The sequence below is a fragment of the Pseudorasbora parva genome, chromosome 17 (assembly GCF_024679245.1).
Source record: "Pseudorasbora parva isolate DD20220531a chromosome 17, ASM2467924v1, whole genome shotgun sequence".
Lineage (NCBI taxonomy): Eukaryota > Metazoa > Chordata > Actinopteri > Cypriniformes > Gobionidae > Pseudorasbora > Pseudorasbora parva.
The window spans coordinates 3,918,270-3,928,978 of record NC_090188.1 but is presented as its reverse complement, the minus strand read 5'-3'; the positions used below and the strand labels follow the sequence as shown (position 1 = coordinate 3,928,978).

The 10,709-nt window shown below is 41.6% G+C and overlaps 1 protein-coding gene across 1 annotated transcript in view; it reads left to right on the top strand.

Moving 5' to 3' along the window:
• Positions 1–565: 565 nt before the first annotated feature.
• egln1a (egl-9 family hypoxia-inducible factor 1a) overlaps positions 566–10,709 on the top strand; it is a 45,633-nt gene continuing 35,489 nt past the window's right edge. Inside the window, exon 1 of the mRNA XM_067422410.1 lies at positions 566–1,919. Within this exon, the coding sequence (XP_067278511.1) occupies positions 1,296–1,919 (624 nt within the window). The 5' untranslated portion in view covers positions 566–1,295. The remainder of the gene's footprint in view (positions 1,920–10,709) is intronic.

Here is a 10,709-nt window from a genome sequence, read left to right as displayed (position 1 = left end):
GTCACCTAAGCTCCGCCCACATCCCACCTCTTTGCCCATTTTCTGTTGTTCGGGCGTATTGCGCTGCCAAGATGGCGACGGCCAGCTCGTCTCTACTTTACGCTTCAGAACGGCTCATCAGAATCATATGGGTGATCTCACGGACATTACGTCCATATTTATTTTACAGTCTATGATTGGTAGTTGTGTAGCTGTCAATGGAGAGACAGAAATCGAGAAATCTCTCAGTTTCAAAGAGATATTCACGTGTGTTCTGAAGATGAAACAAAAATCTTACAGATTTGGAACGACATGAGGGAAAGTAATTAATGAAATATTTACATTTACATTTATGCATTTAGCAGACGCTTTTATCCAAAGCGACTTGCAACTCAGGAGAACAGGAAGCGATCCGTCAAGAAGAGGCAACACAAAAAGTGCCCTAAATACCAAGATTTCTATACCGCTCAGAGTAGCAAAAACCAGAAGAAGGGAAGAAGAAAGGAGAAATAGAAAGAGGTGTTTTTTTATTTATTATTATTATTATTAATGTAAGATTAAGTGCTCATGGAAGAGATGTTTTACCTGTCTTGCCGGGGGCTCTCTACTTTAACTTTTTGGGAAATACTTTAACTTTTTGGGTGAACCCTCCCTTCAAAGTAAAAAGAAGAAATTGAATAGTTTTAGTTCAGATTATGTTTATAAAATAATTTCAGCAGGTCGAGTTAAAGTTTATTTTAATGCAAAAACAATAAAAGTAATTGTCTTCGATTGTCACTCGTTTGAGTGGCAATGACAAGGCACAAATAGAATTTGTGAATCCAATTCATTTGAACGAACCCCCAACCTGAAGCCTTTGTCTTTAGGCCACCTACCTACTACTAACAAAGAAGACATTAACATTTGAACATCCTTGAATGCGACAGCTCTTGAGCGAAGAGTATTACTCGCTTATCCCGCCTTTTGTGTGAGAGTGAATGAAATAAGGCGGAGCGTAATTATCAGGTCTGAACCTTGGCCACGCCCATTGTGTCTGACGTCAGAGGTTTGGTTTGTACTGGCGACGTGCAGAACACAGACACAACCACGCGCGAGGTGCAGCGCGCCAGCGGGATGGAGCTCGCGCGGCACGATCCCAAAACCAGCCGTTTATTTAACGGGGATAGGGGGGCTATTTTTCTGTGATGAGACGGATACGGATGTTCGTTTGCGTTTGTTGAGGCTGACGCGTTGCGCGTGGATCAACGTTAAAGTTATCCGCAGGAACGCGTGGGGAAGGAGGAGATTTAAAGGGCCAGCAGCGCGCAAACAAGAACATGGAGAGATGCGCTGTTGTTTTGGATCCGGACCGGGATAAACAGTATTGCGAGCTGTGTGGCAAGATGGAAAACCTTTTAAAGTGCGGTCGGTGCAGGATCTCATTCTACTGCAGCAAAGAGCACCAGAAACAGCACTGGAAAAAGCATAAACTCACCTGCAGAGAGGCTGACAAGACCAAGACTGTGGCACAAACCCCAAAACAGGAGGAGACACCAGCTGATTCAAACAGGAAAGAGCTGTTCACTAATACTGAAAGCTCAGAAACTGACATTAGCAACACAAAACACAAAACCCAGGCACAAAAACTGGCCACTGAGTACATCATCCCATGCATGAACAAACATGGCATTTGTGTGGTGGACAACTTTCTGGGTGAAGACATTGGACTGTCCATACTAGAGGATGTGAAAGCTCTTCATCAGGCTGGCAAATTCACCAACGGACAGCTGGTGAGCCAGAAAAGTGACTCTTCGAAGGACATACGGGGGGATAAAATCACTTGGATCGAGGGGAAGGAGCCTGGATGCGAGAAGATCTGCTTCCTAATGAGTCGCATGGATGACCTGGTCAGGAATTGCAATGGAAAACTGGGAAACTACACAATAAATGGAAGGACTAAAGTAAGTATGTGTCAAGGATGCGTTTCTAACACCAGCTCCTCGTGTCTTCGTTGTTTTGAAGGCTTCATGTAGATGATCTACATCTGTTTTGTTGAATCTGATGCAGCTCAATGTTGGTATTTTTATGATTTTGTATCAATGGATGACGCAGGGTGGCCACTGGCTGGTATATGGTATTTTTTATTGTTATAAACAGTATGGAAGCTGGTTTCACCCACAGAATAAAAAACAAACAAGGAAATTGCAACTTTTTATCGTACAATTCAATACTTTTCTTGCAATTGCAAGTTTCTATCTCGCAATTTTGACTTTTTTTCTCAGAATTGCATGAGAAACTCGCAAATGTGTGTTATAAAGTCAGAATTGCAGTTTATTTCATGCAGTTCTGACTTTATAACTTGCAATTGTGACTATACCTTCCAACAATACTGACTTTTTTCTCAGAAGGGTGTGATTTAAACTCAATTGTGACTTTTTAATCTTGCGGTTTTGACTAAATCTTTCTCATATTTGCACGTTTGTCGCACAATTCTGAAAAAAGGTCAGTTATGTCAGAATTGCGAGTTTATATTTTGCAATTTTAAATGTATAACTTGCAATTGGACTTTATATCTGGCACTACTCACGTTTTTTCTCAGAAATGTGTGATATAAACTCTGCGAGATAAAGTCGCAGTTGCCTTTTTGGTCTTTTCTTAAGTGACGGAGACCAGCTTCTGAAATCAGTCAGATTATCTGCTCAATCTTTATCATGACAGTCAGTTTCCTCAAATCAGTGTTATATGAAAAACATCAAAACTATAAAACTACTCAAATGGAAGGACGAGAACGGATTTTCCTTTGTCTTGCACACGCTTGGCTTGATTAACAAAAGACATCATTTCAATATTATCTGATTAGTGCTTATAATCAGCCTGTTATCATTTAGTATGGATATTTTGCTTTTTTCATATACTGTTGGATGCCTTATTATTGAGTAATTATATTGAAAACGACATGAGCTGTTTGATTAAATTCAGTGCATCATTTCCAGAGTAACTGCATCATTCTGCATATCTTTTTTTTTCTGGCAAGTGATTTATTCCTTTATTTTTGGGTTGGGTTGGAATTGGAAAAATATACTTTCAGCAAAGAAAACTACAGTGTATATATTTAGATTTGTTTTCATAATACAGTTGTGTAGTTGACCAGTTTGCACAGTTTAAAGATGATCACTGCAGCATACACACTGATGGCAGTTACCTAACCTGAAAAACCTTTGTGCATTAGCTGGAATATTGTGGTGCATGTCACGCCTTTTTTTTTGTAATTTGAAAAACTGTAATATTAATCTGCATGAATGCATTGAACCTCAAAACAGACACTAGCAATGCAAAGCTCATGGGTTTGATTCCAGGGAATGCATGAACTAATTAAAGTGTGCAACCTTGAATGCCATGAAAGTGTGTATAAATGTACAGTAGATAACGGTGGGTCACTATTCTTAAGATTTGACCATTTAAATGCAGAACGGAAAGAGAAAGTTGACATTATATCCAGTACTCATTTCTATGTTCCACTACCTCTAAGCATGCCATGATAGCCGGTGCAATAAAAAAAAAAAAGATTATCTGTTTAAAAAATTTGATTGTATTTTCAATCTAAGTCTCAAGTCCAAATACACTCAACAGTCGACTGAATTAATTTTTCATGATCATATGGTCATAAAAACTTTCAGATATGATAATACCTACATGCTTGGTTTGTTAAATCACATCGAACACAAATATATAAATGTGTATATATTTAAATATATATAAATACACACAAATACATATCAATATATTGGTACTCTCAAATCGATCAATCACATCTAACAAAAATGTTTATGTGTGTGAGTAAGTGGGTGAGTGTGTGTGTGTGTGTGTGTGTGTGTGTGTGTGTGTGTGTGAGAGAGAGAGAGCTAGCATGTGTGTGTGTGATTGGTTTGTGTGTATGTGTGAGTGAATTACCGAGTGTAAGTGGTTTGTTTGTTTGAATGTGTATGTATGTGTGTGTGTGTGTGTGTGTGTGTCTGTAAGAGTGAGTGAGTGAGTGAGTGAGTGAGTGAATTAGTGAGTGAGTGAGTAGGTGGGTGAGTGAGTGAGTGAGTGAGTGAGTGAATGAGTGAGTGTGTGAGTGAGTGTGTGAATGGGTGAATGGGTGAGTGAGTGAGTGAGTGAGTGAATGGGTGAGTGGGTGGGTGAGTGAGTGAGTGAGTGAGTGAGTGAATGGGTGAGTGAATGGGTGAGTGAGTGTGTGAGTGAGTGGGTGAGTGAGTGAGTGAGTGAGTGGGTGGGTGAGTGAATGAGTGAGTGTGTGAGTGAGTGTGTGAATGGGTGAGTGGGTGAGTGAGTGAGTGAGTGAATGGGTGAGTGGGTGAGTGAGTGAGTGAGTAGGTGAGTGAGTGAGTGAATGAGTGAGTGAATGAGTGAGTGAATGGGTGAGTGAGTGAGTGAGTAGGTGAGTGAGTGAGTGAGTGAGTGAGTGAATGAGTGAGTGAATGGGTGAGTGAGTGAGTGAGTGAGTGAATTAGTGAGTGGGTGGGTGAGTGAGTGAGTGAGTGAGTGAGTGTGTGTGTGAGTGAGTGTGTGAATGGGTGAGTGAGTGAATGGGTGAGTGAGTAAGTGAGTGAGTGAGTGAGTGAGTGAGTGAATGGGTGAGTGGGTGGGTGAGTGAGTGAGTGAGTGAGTGAGTGAGTGAGTGAGTGAGTGAATGGGTGAGTGAGTGAGTGTGTGAGTGAGTGGGTGAGTGAGTGAGTGAGTGAATTAGTGAGTGAGTGAGTGGGTGGGTGAGTGAGTGAGTGAATGAGTGAGTGTGTGAATGGGTGAGTGAGTGAATGGGTGAGTGAGTGAGTGAGTGAATGGGTGAGTGAGTGAGTGAGTGAGTGAGTGAGTGAATGGGTGGGTGAGTGAGTGAGTGAGTGAGTGAATGGGTGAGTGAGTGAATGAGTGAGTGTGTGAGTGAATGAGTGAGTGAGTGAGTGGGTGAGTGAATGAGTGAGTGTGTGAGTGAGTGTGTGAATGGGTGAGTGAGTGAGTGAGTGAGTGTGTGAGTGAGTGTGTGAATGGGTGAGTGAGTGAGTGGGTGAGTGAGTGAGTGAATGAGTGAGTGTGTGAATGGGTGTGTGAGTGAGTGGGTGAGTGAGTGAGTGAGTGAGTGAATGAGTGAGTGAGTGAGTTGGTGAGTGAGTGAATGAGTGAGTGAGTGAATGGGTGAGTGAGTGAATGGGTGAGTGGGTGAGTGAGTGAGTGGGTGAGTGAGTGAGTGAATGGGTGAGTGAGTGAGTGAGTGGGTGAGTGAGTGAGTGAGTGAGTGAGTGAATGGGTGGGTGAGTGAGTGGGTGAGTGAGTGAGTGGGTGAGTGAGTGGGTGAGTGAGTGAATGGGTGAGTGAGTGAGTGAGTGAGTGAGTGGGTGAGTGAGTGGGTGAGTGAGTGAGTGAGTGAGTGAGTGGGTGAGTGAGTGAGTGAGAGGGTGAGTGAGTGGGTGAGTAGGTGAGTGAGTGAGTGAGTGGGTGAGTGAGTGGGTGAGTGAGTGGGTGAGTGAGTGAGTAAGTGAGTGAGTGAGTGAGTGAGTGGGTGAGTGAGTGGGTGAGTGAATGGGTGAGTGGGTGAGTGAGTGAGTGAGTGAATGGGTGAGTGAGTGGGTGAGTGAGTGAATGGGTGAGTGAGTGTGTGTGAGTGGGTGGGTGGGTGAGTGAGTGAGTGGGTGAGTGAGTGAATGAGTGAGTGTGTGAGTGAGTGAGTGGGTGGGTGAGTGAGTGAGTGGGTGAGTGAGTGAGTGGGTGAGGGTGAGAGTGAGTGGGTGAGTGAGTGAGTGAATGGGTGAGTGGGTGGGTGAGTGAGTGGGTGAGTGAGTGAGTGAATGGGTGAGTGGGTGAGTGAGTGAATGGGTGAGTGGGTGAGTGAGTGAGTGAGTGAGTGGGTGGGTGGGTGAGTGAGTGGGTGGGTGGGTGGGTGAGTGAGTGAGTGGGTGAGTGAGTGAGTGGGTGAGTGAGTGGGTGGGTGAGTGAGTGGGTGAGTGAGTGAGTGGGTGAGTGAGTGAGTGAGTGGGTGAGTGAGTGAGTGAGTGAATTAGCGTGTGTGTGAGTGAGTGAGTGAGTGAGTGAGTGAGTGAATTAGCGTGTGTGTGAGTGAGTGAGTGAGTGAGTGAGTGAGTGAGTGGGTGGGTGGGTGAGTGAGTGGGTGGGTGGGTGGGTGAGTGGGTGGGTGGGTGAGTGAGTGGGTGGGTGGGTGGGTGGGTGAGTGGGTGGGTGGGTGGATGAGTGAGTGAGTGAGTGGTGAGTGCGTGAGTGAGTGGGTGAATTAGCATGTGTGAGTGTGTTGTGTGTGTGAGTGAGCGTGTATAGGTGAGTGAGTGAGCGTGTATAGGTGAGTGAGTGAGCGTGCGTAAGAGTGTGTGAGTGTGTGTGAGTAAGTGGTGTGTGTGAGTCTGCATGTGTGCGAGTGTGAGTGAGCGCGTGAGTGTGTGCAAATGTGAATGAGCGTGTGTGCGAGTGAGCGTTATGCATGTTTGTGAGTGAGCATGCGTATGGGTGTGTCTGTGTGAGTGAGTGTGTGTGTGTATATACAGTCTTGTTCAAAATAATAGCAGTACAATGTGACTAACCAGAATAATCAAGGTTTTTAGTATATTTTTTATTGCTACGTGGCAAACAAGTTACCAGTAGGTTCAGTAGATTGTCAGAAAACAAACAAGACCCAGCATTCATGATATGCACGCTCTTAAGGCTGTGCAATTGGGCAATTAGTTGAAAGGGGTGTGTTCAAAAAAATAGCAGTGTCTACCTTTGACTGTACAAACTCAAAACTATTTTGTACAAACATTTTTTTTTCTGGGATTTAGCAATCCTGTGAATCACTAAACTAATATTTAGTTGTATGACCACAGTTTTTTAAAACTGCTTGACATCTGTGTGGCATGGAGTCAACCAACTTGTGGCACCTCTCAGCTGTTATTCCACTCCATGATTCTTTAACAACATTCCACAATTCATTCACATTTCTTGGTTTTGCTTCAGAAACAGCATTTTTGATATCACCCCACAAGTTCTCAATTGGATTAAGGTCTGGAGATTGGGCTGGCCACTCCATAACATTAATTTTGTTGGTTTGGAACCAAGACTTTGCCCGTTTACTAGTGTGTTTTGGGTCATTGTCTTGTTGAAACAACCGTTTCAAGGGCATGTCCTCTTCAGCATAGGGCAACATGACCTCTTCAAGTATTTTAACATATGCAAACTGATCCATGATCCCTGGTATGCGATAAATAGGCCCAACACCATAGTAGGAGAAACATGCCCATATCATGATGCTTGCACCTCCATGCTTCACTGTCTTCACTGTGTACTGTGGCTTGAATTCAGAGTTTGGGGGTCGTCTCACAAACTGCCTGTGGCCCTTGGACCCAAAAAGAACAATTTTACTCTCATCAGTCCACAAAATGTTCCTCCATTTCTCTTTAGGCCAGTTGATGTGTTCTTTGGCAAATTGTAACCTCTTCTGCACATGCCTTTTTTTAACAGAGGGACTTTGCGGGGGATTCTTGAAAATAGATTAGCTTCACACAGACGTCTTCTAACTGTCACAGTACTTACAGGTAACTCCAGACTGTCTTTGATCATCCTGGAGGTGATCATTGGCTGAGCCTTTGCCATTCTGGTTATTCTTCTATCCATTTTGATGGTTGTCTTCTGTTTTCTTCCACGTCTCTCTGGTTTTGCTCTCCATTTAAAGGCATTGGAGATCATTTTAGCTGAACAGCCTATCATTTTTTGCACCTCTTTATAGGTTTTCCCCTCTCTAATCAACTTTTTAATCAAAGTACGCTGTTCTTCTGAACAATGTCTTGAACGACCCATTTTCCTCAGCTTTCAAATGCATGTTCAACAAGTGTTGGCTTCATCCTTAAATAGGGGCCACCTGATTCACACCTGTTTCTTCACAAAATTGATGACCTCAGTGATTGAATGCCACACTGCTATTTTTTTGAACACACCCCTTTCAACTAATTCAACTAATTGCCCAATTGCACAGCCTTAAGAGCGTGCATATCATGAATGCTGGGTCTTGTTTGTTTTCTGACAATCTACTGAACCTACTGGTAACTTGTTTGCCACGCAGCAAAAAAAAATATACGAAAAACCTTGATTATTCTGGTTAGTCACATTGTACTGCTATTATTTTGAACAAGACTGTATATACACAGATATATATTATATATTTACACACACACAATTTTATGTTAGATGCATTTGACAGTACTAATATAAACATAAATAAACTAATATAAATGCAGACACAAAATTGAACTGAAGCGATAACGCGCTTTCAGAGAGGCGACTTGTGCACGTTTCGGTGTGTGTGTCAGACAGCGCGAGACTGTAAGTTGTTGTTTTTCGCAAGTTATTGTGAAACTCTTTATAACATCAGAAAGTCACATAAGTAAAAGTTGTGCGCCCAGTCTATTCTCTGCTATATGCGTCGCAGCTTCGACCTAAAACTTTCACTTTTTCACATTGTTGAAGTAGCCTATTAAAATCATTCAGATATTGCATGCCGTTGCGTTATGCATATTGCAATATATACATTTGCGATATTTTGATCATTTCGATATATTACGCAGCCCTAATATTCATATTCAAGGATTACATAATGATCATTAACGTTACCTTGATGTTTAGCTGCCTCTGCTTACTACAGTTTCCTTTGTGCTGCTGTGAAGTCTCTCAAAGTAAACACACGATTACGGTTTGTTGCTGTAACTGAAGTCTTTCATCTGTTGATGCTTTCTCTCTGCCATTTAACTTTTTATTCAGTTAGGCAAGTCAGGTTTCCATGGCACATGTTCATGCACATTTATAGTCTAAACAAACCCAAACGTTGTTTTTAATTTAACTCAGTTATTGGGTTTGTCCATATTTGACCCAAACATGGGTTGAAACAGCATTTTTTAGTGTGTAGCACATTTGACAATACATATAGTTCTCTTAGCTAAGTAAAGCGATTAAAACATCTGTTGAGTCAGAGAGGCTTCAGTGTGTACCAGTTTTCTAAATCACATTCACTGGGTACAGTTCCTATTAAATCATTATTAACCACAGTGGTATTTTAGTATCATTGTAATACACAATTATAATAGATAAAGTTTGTCAAGAAAATCTTTGAAGTTGGTTTAAGAAAGCCGGAGCAGCAAGACTGAATACATTTTAAAGCTTTAAGTTTGACACTAATTTGTGCTAACATTTTAAATCATGCTAGCAACATGCAAATTCAAATTAAAACATGCCAAAAATGCTAGCAAAACATTAAATCATGTTAATTCATGTTAAAACATGCTAGCAACATGTTAAAAATGCTAATTTGTGTTAAAACATGCTAGCAAAATGCTTAATCATGTTATCCACATGTTAATTAATGCTAAGATATGCTAGTAACATGTTAATTATTGCTAATGACATTTTAGTTTATGTTGGAAATTTCTAACAGTTTTCTGATGAACTTTATTGAGTTCAAAACATTTCAACTTGTAACTACTTTGAACATAAAACCTTCATGCTTTTAAAACGTTCTGTTCTGGCTTTCTCAAGCCAACTTCAACGTTTGTCATCAAACTTTACTCATCTATCGTCACTGATAAGTCGTTTGCTCTCAAATCTCAATTAAACTTCACATGAGAAGCACATGAGCTGTTGGGTGTCCCCCGACTTCATCACTGAAGCAAGAGCAGTGTGAACATTCATTAAAACTTCTCATTTTGACTTCCATAGAAGAAAAAATGTCATACGGGTTTTAAGCGACACGAGCTTTAGTTAATGATGCTGACAGCCAGCCCTTTACCTCTTAGCTTTTACTGTAACGTGACCTGCTTTAATGGCACGCAGCTTTACAATAGCCTTTCTGTACACTTCATAGTCTGTGTGTGTGGATCTAGGCAAACAATGCATATGGAGAGAGTCCTGCTTTTACCGACTTTTGACCCAATTTGCTGGCTTGTGCAACAAAAAAAAAGTCATGTGGATTTGGCTTCAGAAAGCTTTTTTTTCCCTGTGGCTGCATTCAGACCAATTTCACAACCACTAAGGACAAAAAAAGGAAGTCTTTTAATCATAAACTCTTAAAAATAGAGGTTATTTATTGGCTTTGAATGTTGCATGAAGAACCTTTTACATCTATGGAAACTTTACACTCCACAAAAGGTTCTTTAGGTCAGCCTTTCTCAAAGTGGGTGCCCAAAAATTACGTAGGCTAAAAAAAAAAAAAAAAAATCTGAAATAATTTATAAAATATATTTGATTTACATAAATACATTCTTCTTCTTTTTAAACAAATGAGCAGATTAATACAATTGTAAATTCATTTTAGATATATATATATATATATATAAAATTAACCATAAAAATTAGGGCTGTAACGATATGCGATATGAAATCGAAATCGCAATACGCAGGTCCACGAACCTGTATCGCGATGTGAGAAGGCAGAATCGCGACACACCCCTTCCAACTCCCAGAATTATCCTTCCTGTCCAGGTCCAACTTTTAAGTCAGCAGTATGGCAACATTTCAGCTACCCGGTGGAGAACAAGGATGGCAATCGTGTAGTTGACAAGACCCACACAATTTGCCGTAAGTGTTTCAAGAAGCTTCCCCAACCGGCTGGCAACGTGGTGTGAGCGTGGCGTTTCTGTTGCGTGTCATCCGCGGGGCGGCTGCGTGGCGTTTCTGTTGCGTGTCATCCGCGGGGCGGCTGCGTGGCGTTTCTGTTGCGTGTC